This window comes from Onychostruthus taczanowskii, unplaced genomic scaffold (assembly GCF_017590055.1).
Source record: "Onychostruthus taczanowskii isolate IOZ18803 unplaced genomic scaffold, ASM1759005v1 scaffold165, whole genome shotgun sequence".
Lineage (NCBI taxonomy): Eukaryota > Metazoa > Chordata > Aves > Passeriformes > Passeridae > Onychostruthus > Onychostruthus taczanowskii.
This window is the reverse complement of record NW_024498851.1, coordinates 345,495-368,534: the sequence shown is the minus strand read 5'-3', so window position 1 is coordinate 368,534 and position 23,040 is coordinate 345,495. Positions and strand designations below refer to the sequence as shown.

Sequence of the window (23,040 nt, the reverse complement as noted above, 5' to 3'; positions counted from 1 at the left end):
TTATGCCATTTACAGTGACATTAGACATTCACAGTCATTACAGGAATATTGTGCTTTATGATCCTTATGATTTACTGGGAGAATCATCAATATTTACAACACTTTACAATTCACTTGCCAATATCTTGCTTAGGCTTTAAGGTGCTACTGAGAGCTAAGCCAAGGACAAACAATGGAACTTGGCCACACTGGTCCATGTCCTGTTTGGTACCTGGCATGATATTGTGACAACAGATAGCACATCCAAAATCCTCTTCTCTTTGGAGATAAGAGTTCAAATGGACAGTTATAGTTAAGTGGTTTTACAGGTGCTACTGCTCGCTCACGAGAGGAGATACCTACCCAAGGCCTGAGGGTACAGTGAGGAGCCTCCAAGTATTAGGAGAGGCATACCATTAAGATGTTACATATAAAATAATCACAACACTCCAATCTTGAATCTGACATGACTTTGATAATTTTTGCTTCTCTTGGTCATTTTAGACAACTTAAAACACTCTTTTTACTACTTACATTTTCTGAATTCTACAGACAAATCTCATCTTGCTGAGAACTCACAGGCCTCCCTAATCTCCAGGAGATGTTGTGCCTCCAAAGCTCCTGCCTTGTTGAGGTCAGCAGTCATGCTGGTGACAGCTCTGTAAAACACCCTCTGGAGCTCCCCAGCCCACAGAGGACAAGGGCCTGGTTATGGATGGGGGAGGAGAGTTGCCATATGCCAATGCATGAGCAATTTTTGACTTGCAGTCAAAAGCATCCAAAAATTCAGTATGCAGGATTTTGTGCCATATGGAGGAATTGTGATTTGGCCTTTTCCCCAGCTGTATCTCATTAAGCAAAAAGGAAAGAAAAAAGCAGGGACATTCTTTTCTTCTGTGCAAATCTCTCCCTGCAGTTCATCTTCCTTTGAGGGACAGTTCATTGCTGGTACCTGGAAAACCAAGTGTGAGCAGAAGAGGGCTGTAAGAATCCAGGTGCTCGAGGACAGGGCTCTGTCCAATTCAAAAGGTTTTCTCTAAATATTTTATACTTTTTATAAGAGGGAGAAGTGCTACAGAGAGACAAGACTGGTTCTATAGGGCTACAGATAAAGAACCTCATGTTCCATGAAGTCTGCAGGGGTGCACTACAGTAAAGGATGTTATTTCCACATACTGCAGCATTTTGTACTAACTGCATTTTGCTTGTGAGCTCTGTGGTCTGTTTTGCTCAGTGTGGAAGGTTTGTTTAATCTGGGACTTCACTGGGATTTTGTCCTTATCTTTTTTATAGACACTGACGTGGCATTACCGTAAGGCAGACATTAACATGGTTTAATGTTACAGAGACAATCCCGTGGCTGGTGTCAAACAGGCCACCACATCCAGGTTTCACAGTTATAAACACAGACACCTCAGAGCCTCTGTGCTTCTTTCCGATCTTCCTCGACGTAGAAAGATGTCAGGAGGAAAAATCCTCCTCCAAAGACGCCAACAAAGGCACAGGTGACAAAGCTGTACTGCATGCTCCAGAAACTCCACTGCAACGAGGGGACGTTCCTGGCCTGGATAGCATTGGAGATCTGGGGAGGGAACAAGGCTGTCATTAATCTGGAATAACACCTCCATCCTTTCCTGCTTTAAACAGACTCTTTACAGTGTGGGCCTTGAAAAGAATAAAAGAGGCAGACAGGGATGAGAGTCTGCTCCCAAAGTTTGTCAAACCCAGTACCCAGGGAGAGGGTAATCCCTCAGGGAGAGAGGCTCTCTTTTCTGCCAGACAGATTGTACAGTTGAGACTCTGGGTTTCACCCAGCTGAGGACAAGGGGAACCTCCTGTGTGGCTGGGCCAGCAGCAGCTCTGCAGGCATGGCTCACTTGGGCATTGCTGGCCTTGTCTAATCCTGACACTGTAAACAGGGGGTGAACTTCTTTAAATAAACTTTCATAAAAACTAAACTTTAAATCACCAACAAAGACTCAATCTCCCATGTCAATAAAGCAGAACACTCAAAATGGGTGCTTTGTTACCAACTGTGTCTTAAAATAAATGGAGGAAGGAAATGAGACTGACGGAACTACTCTGGAACTAAAATTAACGAATTGCATGGAGAAAGCAGTATGAGGCTGATTTGCACAGAAGCATCTAAGATCAAGTAAATGTGGAAGGGCAGAGAGAGCAGGTCTCTAGGAATGTGGGAATTCAGGGTTAAGGTGATTTGAGACCAGAGCTTTAAAGGTCAAGTAGTATCTAAAGACAACCATTGCACCACTTTTGTTCTGAATTTTCAAGACACCATTGACTAATTGCAAGATTTCAAACTTCAAGATTTGAACTAAGTCTTGGGTTTTGACACATTGAAATAATTTCCATGAAACTCACAAACTTAGCAGAAAGTGCTTACATCCTATGACACTGTCTCTGCAAAAATGTATGCCTCTAAAAATGTATGAGTCTGTAAATTTCTACACACTGCATGGAACTACTCACACCTACAAGCATTGTCACAGGACCAAGTGCTTCATGCAAGTAAAAACACATAGAAAAATGTCTCTGTGTCCTAGACTCAGGGCCAGCAATTTGAGTAATTTCTGGTTTTGGACCAAGTAGTGCCTATGATTCTGTAAGTGTCTGTCTATCAGTTCCTAGAAGTTTTACCCCAAGGAAAATTCAGTAAGGAGAGAATTCACTTACAGCCCCGATGAGGTATGGGCTGCCTGCATCTCCCAGCAAGTGGCTCACCAAAATCTGCAGGGCGATGGCTGTGGACTGTCGCCTCGGCGTCACCACGTACTGAAACAAAGCACAGCCCACAGGGGAGGGAACATCAACCCAGAGAACTTCAGGGGTGCCCAGCTGCTTCCAGAATATCCCACAGACACTGACAGAGCAACTTTGATGTATTTCATATGCAAACACTGTTTACAACTTTGTAAGACAAATTTCATATTCAAACACTGTTTAGAACTTCGGAGACAGAAAAGTTATTCTGAGCAAAAGGGAACACTGCATGTTTTGCTGAGGAAAAAAACATTCAAGAAAGGAATATACAGGAGAAAACAACAATAAAGTAGCTAAACTGTGACTCATATGTGTCCATATACAGCTCAGAGCAGCTTGTACAGATCCATTTGGCCATACAACCAATAGAAGCCTCCAGGCAGTATCCCTTGCAGTCACAATGATTTGCCAATAAGGATTCAGCACTGACAGTCTCTCAGAAAAATATCTTCTGACCTGTGTCAGCAGGCCTGGTCTAGACTGCTGAGGGAAAGTGGGGTACCTGGAACCTGGAGGAGCTGTAAAACATGTCAGCTGAGCCCTTGCAGACCCCTTGAAGACTGAAGGTGAGAACCCAACCTGCCCAACCAGAAAGTGGCTGGTGATGTTTTGATGGTATTGCTTGAAAGTGGAAGCACCTGAGACACAAGGTACTGCAGTAACACCTCACACTGATTTTGTTTTTCAGGGCACACAGTTTAAATAACAAGTTGGAGAAGAAGATGTGGTGCACATCCAGAACATGGCATAGCATCATGTAGATTAAAACTATTTTGTCAAATAAAATATAGTAATTTGGGGGTAATAAGAGCTCTATGCCTGTGCTACTGAAGATCAACTCTGTCTGAAGAAGCCTTTCAATAACACATTTATGTAAAAAGCATTCACAGTTAGAATGCTACAGAAGCAATTTCAAACCTTCATACCTCTGTTTTCCAACCACTTGCTCATATCAGAAACAAAATGCTTAATATTTTCTCAGTCCTCTGTTCCACAGTCTGGGGGGTTTTCTTGAAACTCACCTAAGTGTCATTAAGTATGTCTCACACACTAATTAATAGAATGATTGGTGTTTTACCAAGGGACAGACTCAAGGTGTATGATCTATACTGTGGCTCTATCACTGCCTTCAAGGAAACATTAATATACATGTTAAGTTGGGTTTAAAACTAAAAAAGACCCTGCTCTTGCTTTTAATTTAGAGTTTTGGTCCTGCTTACCACATACTGCAACCACAGAGTTTCAGTAAAGAACCAGAGAACACTGGCAGTGCCCCTCTTAGGCACTTGGACTCAACCTTGGATACACAAATCACTCTTAAACCAGCATTTCTGCAGCCAGCAAGAGAGCTCTGAGCAGCTGGATTAGAACAGACAACCTCCTTCCTTCCTTTGCACATGTGCAGCTAATGCATAACCCACTCCATTCCTAGTCCCTCCAAAACAGGTATTTCTAAGCATGGATAGAACATTTCTTTTTCATTAGGAATATTTAGGTAGAGTGCTTCAATAATAGTAAATATTAAACCAGGGATGCTTTGGAGATCTCTCCAGAGTTACAGAAAACCAGTGTGATGTCATGTTGCCACAACACTGCATCCAGTCCCCAGAAGACAATGTAGGAGCAGAGTTATGTGAGATTGGCTGTTCTGAAATCCTTGTCACCCACGGGATGAAGGAACAATCCAACAGCTCCTTCTCACTGAGGCCAAAGCACACTATGATCTAGACTGAGGGAGTGCAGTCTACTCACTTTTTTTTTTTTCTCTCAGAACCTACCTGGATGATGAGCATGCACACTTTGTGAACAGGTTCACGTGTACAGAGACAAAAAAAAACACAATAGGAAACTCTGAGCTTGGTAAGCAGACTTGGCAATGACAGACTGTACTAGATTGGAGACTGTCAGCCCTTGGCTCTCCAAGGTTTTCATGTCATCTGTCCTAGACTCAAATTTCTTTTATGGATCATGACAGGCTGTGTTTGAGAAATGAAAATCAAATATTGTTATGCACTTAATATACCATGGACATTGAACCATGAGAAAAGCTAAATGTACTTTGGCTCTCCCAGTGCCTTGCACTACTTCCTTGCTACCTTTATTTAATTCCCCATATCTGCAACTACAAGAGATGGAACAAAACTGTAACAAGAAAAATATGAGAGAAGGATGGGGTGTTTCTTACAGTTTCAGGGCTCATACAAACTCTGCCTGTGCTATTACTCGGGTTCTTCTGCACAAGAGAAACTATACTCAAGAGCTCAAGGCACTGGGGGATTCACCAGAAAGAAACAAAAGACACCTTCCCACAGGGACTCTGAAGAAGCCATGGGGTCCTGCCTGGCCACAGTGACTGCCCAGGACCCCACACCTTGGCAGGAGTGTACAAATTCAGCTCAATTCCATAATTTTCTGATGAAACAATTAGTAGCATTTAGAATTCAAGAGATCCAACCCAAAGCACATTTGTGGTAATAAACTTGATGTCTGTTCCCAGGGAACACAGCACCACAGAGCTCTGATATGCCAAAATTTTCACCTCCCCAGTTGTTCCCAATTGATACAATATTGCTGCTAATTAATCCCACAATATTCTAAAAGAAATGGAAGTTAGGGATGTTGGTCACCTGGGAGACAAGAACTTCCTCCTCTTCTAGATCTACATGGATCCAGGATATGACAATGATGCTCCCCACAGATCTCCTGCAGGCTGCAATGTGATGTAGCATTCCCTCAGAAAGCTGAGACTGGAGTGATGGAACTGAACAAAAGTTCTGTTTGGATTCAGGAAGGAATTGAAAGAAAGAGCTGACAGCAACCATCTGCCTCACTCTCCTCACCATGTATCACCATTATCAACTCAGTGATGTCACCTTCCTCTCTAACAGTGACAGAGGACAGAATAAAAATGCAGATGTAGGAGTTCAAAGAAAAGCAAATTGAGAAACTTTAAAAAGTTGGTGCCTCAACTCATGTAAAAAGAATGGCAATGGTATTTATACTTTCTTCTGGGGCAAAAAATAAAGCCCAATTATTTCAAAATAAACTGAAATAGAACATAAGTAAAACTGTCAGTCTGGACCAGTGACAGTTTTTCTGCACCTGTTCACTGCTGCAAGGCTTCAGCTCTTTTCTCATAGGATAATTGTTTCTGACCATTCTGTGAGAGTCAAATAAGAATCAAAACCCTCCTGGCTGCTGGCTGAGATTTTAAGCAAGCAGCCAATTGACTAATGCTGACTGCATTATTTACTATTTTATTAAAATTCCAGATGCAGAAAACTGACATGCAGAGAGCAGCACCGTGAAAGAGAACATAATGCACAGTCAGTGTCAGCAGGACTTTGCTGAAGACCCATGAAATGTAAGTAGTTCCATTCCTTCATCTCAATCAGAATGTAAAGAGAGGCTCTTCAGCTATGAAATATAAAGTTAAGCAGACTCACACCAAGGCAAGGTCAGGCAGTGGAAGGAGAGCTCTGCAGTGCTTCACAGCTGGTCCCTTTGGTCACTAGAGAGTGCTCAGCATTTGGCAATATACTTTCTCATCCTTTTACACTGTAATAGGAATACTTTCATCTCTGCTCAGCTTGTCCACTACTTGGGTTCAGTTAGCCAGTAGAGATACCAAGCAATTTGTATATCAGAGCAACTCAGACCACAGTGCAGTGACCTCAGGGGTAAACTGCCAGTTCTAACTGTGATAGCAAGGGCCAGTGACCTGTGCTCCACTGGCTGCAAGGTTTTTTTCCTGTCCTTCTTGTGAACTGCTGTTGTGCATCACTGCATGTTGTGCTACACAAGAATGCACTCACTGTGGTTCTCAAATGAAAGATTTATAATGACCATGAAGTTTGCAGCAGCAATCTGCAAATAGATTTCAGCTTCCTTAGAATGAAACACTATTACATAAAATGGGAAACACTCACATGTCTTTTGCTTGGGAAGAAACAGCCAAAGATCTCTTTCTGCTGTCCCTTAACTTTGTGCCTTCTCTCACTTGTCCTGATGGCTTTCCAATTTCCCCACTTTCAGTGCCTGCAGCAGCACTGTGCCTGGACCACACTTGTCTGAACAGTCCCTGTCTCACAGGGAGCTTCCTGCTTGAAATATTAGTGTTACCATCACATCCACAGTTTCTCAGCACAGGGATCCCAAAGTAGAGTTTGGGTCCCTTGGGTGATCTATTCCTCATAGAAAAGGGTAGTGTAAATTTAAATATTTTGTCTTATGGCCATAGGTAGCAAGAAAAGAATTGTCAATCATATAAATAACTTTGGTGTTTAAATCAGCTTCCTGCAGTCCATCAGATATGAGCATTTCTTTGCTTATTGCACTGATAAACCATATTCAACTTGTTCATATTATAGATTATTTTTTAAAAAAAAGTCATATAAACTAGTTGATAAGACTATAATGATCTGTGTAGCTCAGCAGTTATAGTATCTGCCCCAGGGTTTACACAGACATCTATTAGTGACTGTGGAGCTACAACCTAAATGAAAGGTTGCCAAATTTTTATTTAGAGTAAAAACTCAAGTAAAATTATTAGCTCTGAAAACCTTTGAAATTATAAAAAGAAGCTGCTTATCACAGTCTAGACAGACTGTGCTACAAGATGTGTGCTTTTCACATCACTCCTTTCTAAAGAAATTACTGATGACAGAATCCAAATGAAATCATGCACTGCTGTTCCTTGGCTTGTGATTTCCCAAGTCCTGGAATTCCCAAGAGCCCCTTAAGCATCACTGCTGGCCTGATGCTCTGGCAGTGTAGCACACTTATGAGTTAGACTTGCAAGGGCTGGAATTCATCTGCACTGTATTCTGAACTAAGGGAACTTGCTAATAGTTCATGGACTACCAACTTTGCCTCATTGGGATCATCCTTTCAAACCTTTGGAAAACAAGTAGAAAACCTGATTATAGACACAAAATTACCTTGTTTCTGGAGCAGGCCATTTTCTAGCAGATGTCTGACAACACAGCTGTACAGAAGCCCAAAATACTATGGGTATTACATACAGCACTAGAGAGCACCACATGCATGAGTTCCACCCAAATCAGGACATCTTCCTGGGATTATAATAACTTGGACTACTGCACCACCACACCCTTATTGCCACTGGCATCCTTGCCCAGCAGTACATTGTGGCAGTGATTCCAAGCAGGATACCAACAAGGGGATTCTCTGTAGGAGTTTGTTCATCTGTCCCCAGAAGGCCACCAAGATGCAGGTTTAGGAACAATATTACATTGTCAAAACCTTGAAATAAGGAAACAGTTTCATGAGCACTTACCAGCAGTATGTCTGTCACAACAGCCCAGTTTACAGACAAAAACAGTTCTCCAAGTGCAATAAAAATCTGCAAAACAGAAACAAAGCAGTGACTATACTATACTATACTATACTATACTCTGCATTGCCCTTCTATATTGTGAGGATGAGGCAGGCTCACTGACTGTGCTTATCTATGTAAGAGTTGTCCTACATACCCATTACTTCTAAATTAAACACCTCTGTCTATGCTTACAAACACTAACTTCACCTTAAAGGTGGGGAAAAGAATCAAAGAAGGTGTTTGGGTCACAATTCCTCAGCAGAAGAGCCAAAATAGGAAACGTATACCAGCCTCCCAAATTAACTGCTATGAACTACTGAACCCAAGAAGAGAAAGCAAGATCCATGGAAGAGAAACATTCAGCACAGGTTTACAAAGTGCACAGGGATGCAAATGAAGCCAAGTGAACACCTCTGGGCCAGTACAAGTACTCTTAGGGCTCCTTCAGAGAGAGAACTTCCAAAATGGAATGGACTCCAAGGGACAGGCAGTCTCAAAACCTTGGTGTCCTGTGGGAAATCCCTAATCCATCACAGATGGAGACCCAGCCATGAGGAAAAGGGGTAGGGCACTGAACAGTTCTTATAGCTGTGGCCTCAGAAAATATTAACCCTTTCAGCCAGCCCTGGACACAGGTTGGAGCAGCCCGCCCAGACTAAGCGAGACTTAAAGGAGGAAAAGGATTAAAGGATTAAAGTTACACCACTGAGGTGGAGCAATGCTAGAAAGCAGAATCTCTTCAGAAACACAGGCCACAAAGTCACATGGCACCTGGCACAATATTCTTATCTACTAATCAGACTGATGGCACATTGTTACAACAGGTGCCAGCACTGTGTTTGATAAGGCCTTTGACAAGATGTTGTCCCTGGTTGATGAAAACACAGCCTAGGAAAGGCACAGTGACAAACTCAGACGTTTTTGGAGGGGTGGCTTACATTCTCCTAAGGAGAACTAGACCTAGTATACCTATAGATATCCTGTAGGTAATAAATATGGATAATAGACCTAGGATATCCATACATCATCTGGCTCTTGTCTGTTCTGTTCATTTGTTTCCTTCTCCAAACCAGTCTGGGAAAAAATGTTCCTTGAAGCATTGATAAACTTAGTATAGACCATTATCAAGACATCTTTTCCTTCACAATGCTTCAGATAGAGATATTATAATTAATATATTATTAGATATAAGGAAGAAATTCTTCCCTCTGAGGGTGGTGAGGCCCTGGCACAGGGTGCCCAGAGAAGCTGTGGCTGCCCCATCCCTGCAAGTGTTCAAGGCAAGGTTAGACAGGGCTTGGAGCAACCTGGGATAGTGGAAGGTGTCCCTGCCCATGGCAGGGGAGTGGAACTGGATGAGCTTTAACGTCCCTTCCAACTCCAAACCCTGATTCTATGATTCTGTGATTCCATGATTCTAATAAAAGGTATGTTTTGGTAGTTCAAACCAAATACATTGATTCACTCATCTAACACACACTGGAAAATTAAACTGATGTTCTCTACCTTTAATGACAAAAAATCCCCTGAGGAACACACTATGAGTAGAGCTTGTGGGACTCTGAGAAGCAGAAAAAGACAACGGGTAATTCTTCTGGGCGCTCAGATCCCCACTATTGGATCCAAAATAATCTTCACACTTCCCATTTTGCTTTGTGTGCACACACTTAGACAGGCCAATCCACTTGTGTTTTCTCTTGGTGTAAAGGTGTTTTTCCACAGGAATACACATTCCTGAGGAGTCAGAAGGAAAACCTCTTTGAACAAGCATTATTCTTAGAAGCAAAAAACATGCAAAAGTGCCCTTTTGCAGAGAACTGTTGATTACTGTAATTTACTTTACTTTACATGTTAATCATGGTGATTTTGGCTGTGGAGTCACAGAAAAAATGCACAGGAGTCTTTCCCCAGCTGTTACCAGATTACAGTTGAAATAGGGTTTACATTCAGTTCCCTCTTACAGGGATTTTTTGTCATTCCTAGTAAGTTTCTGTTTTCCCTTTTGCCGAGAATGGAATTTAAATGATTTATACTTCAGTTTGTATTGCCAAAAGCTTGACTTTGAAGATCGGCTAGTGATCTGGGGCTTTGAAGGTGAGGGCTAAATTATTCTTAGCTAGAACAGTGTGTATTGTACAGTCCCAACTACACCAACCCTTAAGTATTAAGAGAGCAAAAATAAATAAGAATACTAAATTAGGCACAAAGCATTAAAAATTAACATAAGATTGAGACTTGTTTTAACTACATTTTTGCATAAGGGACATGTTTCAACGCACCTAAATGCATAGTTACTATTTTCTTCTTCAGTGTGGGCACTCTGCAGGACCTCAAGCCCAATTTTTGTGCTCTGTCTGCCCTTTATTCTGTACCAAGGACTGCCCAGCGTGGCTCTCACAGGACAGACCTCATCTAAGAGAGCATCAGAGCCCACAGCTTACCTGGATACCTTGCCACAAGTCACTGAAACCTCTTAATGGTCTAGAAGACTGCAGAGAGTTCTGCAAAAGCCACCCCTCGCCTCCTCCTCCCCCTTCCCATTCTCCCTAGCCAAAAGACATTTTGCTAATTGTCACTTACAAAAGTGGAAAGGATGTTTGTCTGGGCCACCATCAGAGCTATGTAGAGGCACAGGGCAGAAATGAACATGCTTGTGGCACAGATCAGAGGATCAGCTTTGTTGTTTATCTTCCTTAAACGTCTTGCAGCTTCTGCCCCAGCAATAATACCCAAGATTCCTGTCCCAATGGTGATGCCTCCAAATATAAGGCTGGTGACAAAGCAAAGGATTCAGCTGAGCATAGTAAAACTGTACTGTGGAAAAATAAATGGTGTTAGCTTGTACCTGTAGTTTCAGAGGAATCTTTAATAGGGAAGTTGACTTTTATTCCACTTGATGTGACCCTCCCACTCCTTCTAAATGGAGGTAATCCCAAGCCCCAGCTGAAGCAATGGCTTTGCAATGGTGGCTGTATCCCCTGGAGAAGATATTTTCCCATTTACAGAGCAGGTGTTATGCACCCAGGCTCAGGGAGGGCTCTGCTCTGTATGATCTGGCTTGGACATGCTGTGATTTAGAGGAGACAGAGTCATCATGGTTACCCTGTGAATCAGTCTACCCAGTCATCCCTGAAACACAGATGGAGTAACCCTGTATCACAATCTGCTGCCTTGGAAGAGATCCTAGCACGTGGAATGATACACATCTAAATTATAACCCTCTGGTTAGCACAGCTGAGATGAGTCACTTCTCTGACTATGGGAAACACCTACCACTTCCCAGAAGAGTTCAAAGAATACTGAATAGGTAACTACTGCCAGGTCCACGTATCATTTTCTGAACACAGAGTTTCCAATACCATTCAGCTTTGTGTGTCTGCAAATGCAAATGTGTTCTTCAGGAACCAAAAGTTCATGTTTTAAAGGAACATGTCTGAATAGTTAGAAGATTCAGCTTCCAAAGGGACTTGCATGTGTGCTTTTGTCTCTGTCCCAGTGAGACCCCCCCAATGACAAAGCAAGTCTCTTGCCCAAGATCAGTGGTGCCACTGCATTGTAATTCTCTGAAGGCAAGCAGGGACAGGATCAATGTATTCTGAGCACAAGTGCTTCTGAATATTTTAGAGTGCTACATGGCAAGTTCTGTACATTTTCCTGAACTTTTTCTAACTGCAAAGCAAAGTAACTAGCTGGGACATGATCTGTTCCTTTAAACTACAGAACATCCAATTCTTAGTTTCTTTCTGGCTGATTAGGAAGAACTCAATAATTCTACAAGAAAAAAAAAAAAAAGGTACTGCTATGCAAGATAACAAACTTGAAGAAAATTTGTACTCTCCATGCAAGTTCTTCAGGATTCTGATCCATCACTGACTATAGCTTGATGGTGACATTATAGATTGTCACTTGGCAGAATAATCTCAGACATTTGTTCAAGAGAGGCAAGTTCCAAGGTGACATTAGTTGATTGAAGCATTCAGGGAATTGTGTTTAGAATGTTCATGTGTTGTAAACTGAAGTTGAAATAAACCTGCAGTTGGAATAAAAGAGAATGGCCAAAACTAAATCCAAGCATAGTTCAGTTGACAGGAGTAGGAAAGTACAGAAGCCTAGTACTGGGGAAAGGCTCCTGTGGGATCCTTAAGGGTCTGAGAATGCTCACTTATCTCTCTGATCTGTTTGAAAGTGTTTGCACAAAGACCTGAACAAAAACTTCACGCTGCCTATTTATCTACATTGAAAGGATTGAGACTTGAATCAGTTGTGGTGCCATTTGAGTCTGTGTTCCAAGGAGTCTAAGGGACACAGTCCTGATCCTTAAACAAAGTCTGAAACTGCTGAACAGCCAGAGGGAAAAACATCTTTAAAAGTATCCCTGGGCAGGTCTGGTAATGTGCAGCTCAGTTCCTCCAGCACCATCAGGACCGACATAGTAGTTTATATTCTGTTTCTTTACATCCCCTTGGAATAACATTCCAAAACCAGCCTTACACTGCTTCTGGCATGAGCTTATGCCAAGGTTAGATTTAAAAGCATCCTATAAGAAGCAGTACATGAGGTTAAACTATCAAATGCTCTGTTTCACTTCCCTGAAGACCATGTCTGCTCTAAAAACACTACTGTGGAATAATAATTCAGAAGTGGATTAGAAAACAAACTAGAGGCCAACACCTTCAAATTGACAAAGGAAGTACTTGAAGTGCATCTGTGAACAGATACAGCCAAACATCTTAAACTGTTCGGCTTCCCTCATCTGCCTACCCTGAGCCAGACTCCTGTATTTCACTCTCTTCCCAGTACTGTTCATTGATAAGTAATGTGCCACTGATTGCATCCCTGGAAGGACAATTCATTTCCCATTGAAGGATTTTGGGATGATTCTTCAATCCATCTGGTTTTGCTACAACTCACTTCTGATTTGACTCAGTTATTCCATTGCAGAAAGACAGAAAAATCCCATTAGCAGAGGATACATTCAAGGTGTGATTACTGCTTTTCCCTTTAAGTGTCTTTACCTGGAAAGGCCATGCAGTAAGCACTTAGCTCTCTGAAATCCATTACAAAAGCAGAGACTGAAACAAGACTTGGGGTACCTCCTGGAGAAAGGGATACTTGTATGGAGACCACTGCCAGGAGTCAGTCCCAGTGCTCACTGTTACTGAGGGAAGCTGTGAAGACTCAAGAGGAACACTGAATACATTTTTGTATTCTGGACAACACACTGTGAAGAAAAGCTTCTCTTCCTTGGTGGGGAAAAGGGATGTACAAAAAGGTGTGTCTTGACTACTTCAAAGTGTTCTACTAGTGTAAATTCCCCTTCTTATACAATATTTGATACTGTTAATGAATCTTCATTGGTCTGGACATGCTCTGTAAGCAGAGCTCTGCTGGCAGCTATTCACAAGATCCTGGTTTGGTGTGATGATCTGATACTACATAAAAATCAGCAAGCTTTCTTCAAGCTGGCAGCCACAATGAACTCACCAACACGGCATCGATTATGAAAACAGAATAAGAAGAAGATAATAGGCAAGTTACTACAACACAAGATTCAAATATACTTAAATGGGCATTTAAGTAACTTGGGGTGCACAGTCATTTGTCAACTAAAAACTCCTTGCTAAAGCTTCTCCTTTTCCCCCACAACTGTTACTATTACTGCTTCTTCCCACTTTACTTAAATTGGCAGCATCTTTCCAGTTAACTGAGTGATTATAAACAAACAACCAAAGGGGAGTGTCTCAGATACCTGGAGGCAATTTAACATTCACAGCCCATTGCCTTCACGAGAAGCGCTGGGTCACATCCTGCCCTCCCCTCTGGAAACCAGCTGTGATTGAGCACCCTGCAGCGTTTCCAGGTGTGCTCCCTAGGCACAGCTCACCTGTTAGATGAATTGCACGAGTCTTGGAGGCATGGTGGGACAAGGCCCTGCACAACCTGAGCTCTGTACAGAAACAGAGGCATCCACATTCCCAGGGCTCCAGTGACAAAGGCCATGGCAGTGAGACCCAGTGAGGAACAGACAAAACTACAGCTGAAAGTAGAAAAAAAAAACCAACCAGCTGAGAGATATTAGAAAGAATGGTGTGAGGAAAAAGGGAAAACCTACCTGCAACACCCAGGATTTCAAGCAATAACAAAACAATGCGTTCAGACATCTTGTAATCAAAATCCACTCCCTTGAATATCTGAACTCTGATCAGGCTTTATTATGAAATTCAACAATAAAGCACTAATTAGAGCAAAGGGTATGACCTACTGATTTAATGTTAAATCCTGGTCTCTTGCAGATTTCATGCCAACTTCTGCCAAAACAATTGCTGTGAATTTTTTGATAGCAGAAGTATAACAATAGAGAGTGAGCAAGAATTTAATGGCTTAGTACCTAAAGGAAAGGATTCTCTGTTCAAGTCTAAATGCCTCAGGTTTTAAGCTGTTTCTGTAACCAGTATAAATGAGAGCAACGTCTGGGTCTGAGCTGGGCTGGAGCACTCCTTAACCCTACCTGACAGAGTAAAAATAGATTCAATCTCCACAGCAAGTTTCAGACAAAAGGAGAAACATTTTTGAAAACTGTCCAAACCTTGTCTCCTTCCTGCCCTATCCTAGGAGAAAATTAAATTTTTGCCTGACTCTTTGTCCTTAATAGTTCAGGAAAAAATCTCCTTTGAGGTCAATAGAGATGCATGCTGCAAATGATCATGTGACCACCAAACTAGAGGATTTGTTAAGAAATGAACCTAATTCTCTATTTCCTAAAGATAAAGTACTCTTGGACTTGGTTAAAAGTGGAACCACATAGTGTTTTGGCAGTATGTCTTTATGCTTTGGAAATCAATTGTCCAAGGAAAAGAAAATGGGAATCAATTGCTAAAGGGAAAGAAAAGAAAAAGATATATTTTTTACACTCAAACATCTCTGTAGGAAAGCAACTTTGGAGATAGTCTAGTTGTTGAAATGTCAGAAAAGTTCATTTTTGATTCAGGAAATTATGTTTTTAAATTCACTTCAGGATGTAGTGCCTACAAATTGTGATCCTACAAAACCGATCTCTAATGTACCCGCTATTCAGGATGTAAAGAGGATGCAGATTTAGCGGGCAGCTAGAAAACGCTGGATCATCTGGAAGAACATTCCAAAGACAAACGATGTCCCAGGAAAGCAAGTCTTTAAAGGAAAAGCGTTGGGTTGGAAAGCAGCCTGCGGCAGCGGCAGGCGGAGCTGCCTGGCGCAGCTGCACAGCGGCACCTGCTGTTCCCAAAGCCGCTCCAGCGCCTCGTCCTGTGCTGGCACCGCCTGGCACGGCCTGGCACGGCCTGGCACGGCCTGGCACCGCCTGGCTCCGCCTGGCACCGCCTGGCACGGCCTGGCACGGCCTGGCATGGCCTGGCACCGCCTGGCATGGCCTGGCACGGCCTGGCACCGCCTGGCACGGCCTGGCACGGCCTGGCTCCGCCTGGCACCGCCTGGCACGGCCTGGCTGCGGGGGCACAGGAGCGAGCAACCTGCTCCAGTCCTCGTTTTACTCTACCCTGCAGGTGAGCTGCATCTTTAATTTTTGTGTGGTTAAAAGGAAGATGTCATCTGCCAGCCACAGCTCAGCCCATCAAAACACATGGACAACTACTTTATAAAGCATATGGGGGTCCCACAAACTCTGACCTCATGCACAGCAGGTTCTCAAATACCACAGAGTGCCTGGGACATGCTAATCCAACCTTCCTCGGGTGCTAAGAATTATAAATAAATTTACACCAGAAAATTATGCACTTTTACCAATCTAGCTCCTGTAGGGAAGGGAAAATGTAGTATAAAGTAGAGCTTTGGATTCAAATAGGAGCAAACTGCCAACATAACTTCACCCCCTTCCCCCTCCTCAAAATGGGAAGATAGAAGAAACAAAGAAATTTTTTATCTCTTTTGCAGCATTCCTGTAAAAAAGTGGAAAGAAGATTTTTACTAATGGTGTTTCCATCCTCTTGCATACAGCATGTGGCTCAAAGGAGCAAAGTGGGACTCAGTGGACATATTTCTTATAATGGAATAGTGATTCCTCAACAGAGGGAGCCTTTGTAGCTCAAACCACTTACTTCTTGACCAGTGATCCCACATCTTGACACCAAGTAGTCTTGGTAGTTCTGTGTACATCTGGCTTCTCATCTGCTCTTCCTATCATGCCAGAGATGCTCAGTGCTCTGTGTGCTGCTGTCTTTCTCTGGATCTTGTGAGGGACCAGTAGAATCAGGAGAAGCAGTGCCAGTCCTCCCATGCAAGGAGTTACCTGTAGACACAAGGTTGGTTAGATCAAAGATAGCTGTTTTCTTCCAAGTGCATTAGAATCACTATCAGAAATTTCCAGTATGTTCAGAAATAGTTGTGTGCTAGTTTAGATCATATTTTTAAAGAAAAAGAGTGACTTTGGTGACTTTGAAGAAAAGATAATAGATCTTCCCTCCCCATCATACAGATACCTGATTGCTCCTCCCTCTGATTTAAACAAAAAAATGTGAAGAAAGAAAACTGTACTGTAGTATTCTAGCCACAAACACAAGAATCACTGATGCAGTCACCAATGTTACCTGAAGAACATCGTGTTACTCAGCTAAATACTCTGCCCCACTCAGCTGCATGTGCTAGCTGATTTTGTATACAAAGAAGTTGTTCCCAGCAGCATTCCAGAAACTGGTGCTACCAGTACAATGATTAATTCTACCTTCAAATTCCTCTGTTTGAGGAGGTCTTGGTGCAGTAACAACCATTCCAAGTGTGCTCTCAGGTAAGAGGAACTTCAGCACCTGCCTTGGCTGCTGTACAATTTCACCTACACCTATGAGAGCTAGGCAGAAATCTGCCACTTGTTCTGCAGGAAAACTTCTCCTAAACACCACGTTCCTGACCTGTCAGAGGGTAGGAAGTCCTCCCACTGCTCACCTTGAACACAATGAATATAAAGAATCCAAACCCCAGTGATGATTTTGGTGTTACAGTGAATGAAAATGACTCACCCTGAATGCCCAGTGCCAGTCACCTGTGCTTTTTGCCATGCCAGCTGCCAGCATATAACCACAGCCACTGCAAACAGCAGAAAGGAATGGTCAGTAAGCACCAATGAATTTTGGATTGCTGAAATGATGTGTCTTGCCAGCTAAGGAGAATGTTCTGTCATAGTTTTCCAAAGGGATAAACAGAAATAACCCTCATGGTCTGTGCTAGTCTGCTTGGCAGCCAGTATTAAAAAGAGAGTCTAACCTCCTCAGAGCAGACTTGAGATGATGACAGTAATGTCCCAGATTCCCCTTGGAATACATACTCTGTAGAATGACACTGCAAACCTGGATCAAAGAGCCCATAAAACATTTTATTACCTACTCCCTCCTGTGCTAGCCAAAGGAATTATGCCCTGCAGGAATTTCTTTAGTTTTAATCTGCCTTCTGGACCCAGCCTTGGCTGCCTGCTCTGATACAGAATATGCCTCTAAACCATTTGAAAAGCTCTTCTCCACCTTTGCTTCAGACACAATGTCAATTTAACTAAAAGAGGAGAGGGAAGTACCAGTTCTTCCTTGGGAAACATTTAATGGAGGATTCTTGAAAAATCTGTCAAATAAACTAATATCTAAAAGCTTTTGTCTCCCAAAACACAGAAATAAATTACATACTCTCATGCACATATTTCTTTTAGAATTGACTCAATATTTTATTCAAAGCCAGAGTTGCTGGAGTCTAGATTCTCCCTAAAAATATTAGGGGGGGAAAAGCAAATTTTTCTCAAGGTAAGTAGAGAAATACACCTAATCAGCTCTATTCAAACTTGCCAAGGAAGTGACAAATCCCTTTGTAAGAGCCAATAAAGAAATATATCAAAATAAATCTGATTAGGGCTCAGGATATATTGAATTGCAGGTGTGGTCAGACAGAATTTCAAAAGGCCACTGCAAGAAAACCAACCTTCCCACTGGAATGAAAATGTAGAAGATAGATAACACTGTGGTCCTTTTTCCTTCCTCAAACAGGTCTGCAATGATGGTAGGTGCTATAGTGGAGTAACTGGCAGAGCCAATGCCAACCAATCCTCGCGAAAGAACAAATATCCTGTAATGCTGCAGGGAAAAGACATATTATAGTCAAAAAAGTCCATGCAAAGAAAGAAAGAAACAGAAAGAAAGCTTACTGCTAAAGAGGGGCATTTTAGTGGATGAAATCTACCAGAGGAAATCAGAATTCCACTGCCTTTTGCCTGTGTCTGTATTCCCTCCACTCACACCTGCTCCCCTCACATCTCACTGCTTGGCTTTTTCTTTCTGCACAGCAGTGACTTCTCAGAGTGACACCCAGAGGGAATTTCAGGACAGGGTGGATAGAACACATGTAACAAGCAAACTGTAAGGTCATAAACAAAAACCATTCTGCACAAAAATAAAACCCCATCAATCACAACAATAATGTATGGGCTCTCTATTGCCTAGGCTAGACTCCAGAGTCCTTTAAGGCATTCCTGCATGGAGCATATTTAGTCCAGGCTTAAGGCTCGGGAAATGAGTGGTCACTGATGCTTTTCCAAACGTGATTAGAGAAGGACTCTATCAAGTCCTGCAAGATGCATGCAGGTTATTTCCATAGCACCCTCTAAAAAAGCAACATACTGACTCAGTGATGAATGAGCTCCCCAAGGTCACACCAGACCAGAAGAAAATACCAGCTCCAAGGATGATCTTCCTGTTGTAGCGATCTCCAAGGTATCCAAAGATGGGGGCAGCCAGCATGTAACACAAGGTGAAGACTGAAAATCCAACAATGAACAAAGATAATATTTATCTAAATGTTTTTGTCACACGTACTGCTCAGCCCTCAGATAAACTCAGGTTATTTTTAGGGCAGGCTTTAAAGGCAGGCTGAGTTTCTAGGACTAGGAGGAGGATTGGTATTTGGAAAAAGACAAATGCAGACTCAAAATACTTATACAACAATAAAATGTATGTGCATTGAATTGATGTGAATTGAATTAAACAATATGAATGTATGTGAATTACTCAACTCTTGTATTTCTTGAGAAACCCTTCATCTTTTGTGATTCACATACTGTGGGATTTTTGAAGGACCCAACTCTAGTCTGATTTTCAGTTTTGCATTATAGTCAGCCTGCCCACAAGTGGAAGTGAGCAATACCACATAGAAGGAGGAACTAGAAGAGCTAAGAAACTGGACTGTGTTTTAGGAGCAGACCACAGAGGGGCAAGGCAAAGTCAGCTCTCTGAACTGAGGAGATTTTATTACCTGTCTGCAGTAGACCTGTCTTCCCATCACTGAGCCTGAAGTATTTCTGTATATCCAACAGGATCCCTGCAACAGAGGCAGACATTGAACGACAGCAAAGCACCCTGCTAATCCTGGTAACTACCACCCAAAAACAGGGCTTGCAAGAACTGCAGCACATTTAGTTTTTAGTTTAGATGTAAGCTATTATTCTACTATAAGCATAAGATGCACAGAGAATTAAAAATTCTTATTGCTATAGATAAAACTAATGACTTTCTACTATAAGGGTCTTATGAAAATCAGTTTATGCACTATTTTAACCACTCCTGTTCTGCTTCTTTTGCACCATTAGCACCTAAGAATATGAAAAATTTAGAGTTCAAAGTTTAATGGACACAATGTAGAAGAAAACAGTGGATGTTCAGACACAAAGGTCATTTTCTTCTCTACACCATGCCAGAGCTGCAGATCTTCCATCTCACCTTTCTGTATTTCCAATTTACACTGCTGAAAACCAACTGAAAATAGAAGATACTGCTTTGAAAAAATACCCGTACTCCAGCATTGAAAGATGTCACTTAAAAAAAACATTTACTTCTCATGCCACTTCATTTTTGTCAAAATAGATAAAGCCATAACATTTTTAAGAGGATGAAACCACCACTACTTAACAGAACAAGTTCTGTGTAATTTGCCTGCTGTGTTCACAGGAGCTCATCTGCAGCAGAAGGGAGTGGGTGAAGCCAGCAAGAGGCACCTCTTCTCCCACACTGTGCTTTACAAATTGTGCCATGAACTACACTGCTCCAGCCACTTAAAAGCAGTGTGGGACCAGCTAATTTAAAGGTAAATCCATGTTCTCCCACAGTCCCCATGGCTGCAGAATCAGGCCACTCACTATTTACTGATGTGACTTCAAGTCACTGTAGATCAAGGTCCAGCCTAACAGCAGCTCCAGAGGTTTACAGCTGTTTCTCAGTGACTCTTGAACATATTTTACATGTAGGGGTTTCCTAATGGTTTCAAAAGTTTAAACAAGAGATTTAATTCAAACATTTTGCATCATTAAAACAGGACAATCAATTATATCCTTCCTTTCTGGCAGCCAGTGATCAATGCACAGAAATACTGTATTAGAGGAATTCAGGTTTGGTCTCATGGAGTATTTAGAACAAATCACAGCTAACAAGACTTGAACAGAACCACAACTTCATCTCAAACTAACATTCACACTGAGCACCATTAAAATGTCATCCCCTCCACATAACTAAAATAACTGACTCTGCCAGATCCTGGCAAATTACAAAGCATTGATTTGAACTGTTTGGTGGACAGAAAAGAGGGAAAAGGTCTGCATGGTCACTAGTTTCAACAAACTGGAGTCAGCAAACAACTAAGGGGAAGAGCTTGTTTTCTGTGATGCAAACACTGTCAAAGCCAGAGAGCAAAACTATCCGGAAACCACAACTTTGTAACTGCTGCCAGTTTTCTCCTAAGCAGATACTCACACCTCCCCTTCCTCCCTTTCCTGTTAGCTGAATCTAACAACACGGTCACACACTTGGACAGCCAAACTCAAACGCACTGCTGCAAGAATTCTGCAGTGGCACTGAATTCTAGCAGGTGAACAGGATTTTATTGCTGTGGTATAAACTGCAACTTACAGACTTCCCCATGGCCCAGCAGTCATAGAACCAAGTAAAATGTGGTTTAGTCATGCAGTGTAATTCAAGGAGATGTTTCAAAGGCCTGGGCACTATCCTCACCTCTGCTCTTGAATTCCTGCATGTCCCTGAAGGTACCTGGGAGCATGGTGGGAGAATTTTAAGCTCTTAGCTGGTTCAGGAGCCCCTGAATAGTTCAAAGCTTGGAATGAGTCAAATGGTTTCTTGATCTTAACCCTCCCAAGGGGACACCCTTCTAGCATCCAAGCTCTTCCTTGAAGATGTTTTCATCCTCTTCTGTCCCCTGCCCCTCTCCAAGGAAAGTTGCTTGACAACAGAACTCATACACAGAAGTTTTTCACTCGCAGCCTTGCAGTGTCATTCAGCATGCATTCCAACTGCACTCCTACTTGCTTCCTTTCCTCTTGTGTTGTTAAAAAGTACTCAAAAAACCAAGCTCAAACTCTTAAACCCACTACACTCTCCATTTTTAAAGATACTGACTAACTGTCCTACATTTCTGAATAGTTGAAGTAGCAAAATAATTACTTTGTGTGCTGTAACTAGGTATGAATTCCAAACTCAAGAATCCATCCTTTGGGTTTTTTCAAGGTTTAAAATATTTCTGTTTCCCAGGTTACTCAGAAGTAAAATATAGCAAGTTCACAACAAGTGCTTCCCCTATTTTCTAAATCGGATCCCTGGAAGATGGGAGATGCTTAGGAGTAGTACTAAATAGAAGAATTTACACAGACCACAATTTATATGGGAGAAAAAGTTCCATATTTCCCCCCCAGTTTACTATAAGAAATTCTTGGTAGTTTTCAGCTGGGGAAAAAAAAATTGTTTAAAAATCATATTTTGGAGGAAGGATATGATTTATTAGACAACAAGTCCTAACTTGTGGGTGGGAGTAGGCTTAAGGAAGTGGGTCTCTGTTCTTTTTCTGCAATCATGTTTCACTCTTAATTGCAGAAATCACACGACTGCCAGCAGCTCACAAGGAAGTTAAGCCTCCCCTAAGAACATGGATAACAAAGTTATCACAAAGATCACATAGTTTTTGAACTTGTAATGGAGGGAATAGCATCAGTATTCTTCAGATAAAGGAATAACATATAGAATCTACTAGATGCAAAGAAGGCCTTGTAAACAAACTGCTGTGCACAGTAAAGGGAAGCTCCTTACTCACACCTCTGTAGAATCCAGCCACAAACATGGACCAGTTGCCCTTTATGCTAAAGTCTGTTTATAAGATACCTAGATTTTAAAGTATTCTTTTATTTTTATAAGCATTCTACTAACTATTAATATCTAGTAAATCACTCCTAGGTCTTTCCAGATTTATAACTGGAAGTTTCATTAAGAGTATGATCAACAGGCTAAAGCAGATAAATGAGAGAAAGTAAAAAGACATAAAGCATATCCTTACTTCAGGAACATTTGTAGAGCTGTTAAGAACTTAAATTTCTTTTTCTTTAGAAGAGGAAAATGGGTTCTCACCTGGCACAATGAACCAATCAATGAAATTTATTAAATTCCCAAAGCACAGCACAGCAACTACCAGGCAATCCCTCTTTGCTGGATTGTTCCTTGACACAGCCACTGATGGACACTCTGTGCCATCCTCTGCAGCAGCTCCATAATTCTGTCCCTCAAACAGTGGCTGGAGCAGCAAGTTTGTGTCTTCATGTTCACAGGGGGGTTGCATGTTTCCAGTGCAGACACTCAGCAGGGGTGATGAAGCATTTCCTCACACGAAATTGATGTGTTGGGGCTATGAGGAACTTCAATCACTACGGTCATTTCCGGACTGAAGCACAGCCACTAAGAACTGAAATGTTCCTTGCAGTCAGAAGAACCTACAAAGAAAAAAGCTGCAGTGCTGTGTTTTGCAAAAGTGCTGAAAACCTTGGCCTTGAAGATAAGGCAAAGTAAATGTAAACAAAAGCAAAGTAATCCATTGAGCACCCAAGAAATAAAACAACTCCACAGTGCTCTCACAGAAACTACAAA

The 23,040-nt window shown here is 41.9% G+C and overlaps 1 protein-coding gene across 1 annotated transcript; it reads right to left on the bottom strand.

Moving 5' to 3' along the window:
• Window positions 1-991: 991 nt before the first annotated feature.
• Window positions 992-22,735, bottom strand: SPNS3 (sphingolipid transporter 3 (putative)). The gene is made up of 11 exons (XM_041399570.1): window positions 22,528-22,735; window positions 19,379-19,444; window positions 18,748-18,884; window positions 18,053-18,204; window positions 17,110-17,176; window positions 16,195-16,385; window positions 13,986-14,138; window positions 10,682-10,871; window positions 8,060-8,125; window positions 2,674-2,772; window positions 992-1,561 (listed from the first exon to the last, which is right to left on the bottom strand). The coding sequence occupies exons 1-11, from the start codon at window positions 22,733-22,735 to the stop codon at window positions 1,394-1,396; spliced, it is 1,497 nt and encodes a 498-aa protein (XP_041255504.1). The 3' UTR covers window positions 992-1,393.
• Between the last annotated feature and the right edge of the window lie 305 nt (window positions 22,736-23,040).

Excerpts from the sequence above, each read along its gene's own strand:
- SPNS3 (XM_041399570.1), bottom strand. The coding sequence starts at position 22,735 with ATGCAACCCCCCTGTGAACATGAAGACACAAACTTGCTGCTCCAGCCA. Across the intron at positions 19,445-22,527 it reads TGATTGGTTCATTGTGCCAG|GGATCCTGTTGGATATACAG; the intron begins GTGAGAACCCAT and ends CCTCTGTTGCAG. Across the intron at positions 8,126-10,681 it reads CAAACATCCTTTCCACTTTT|ATTTTTATTGCACTTGGAGA; the intron begins GTAAGTGACAAT and ends TCTGTTTTGCAG.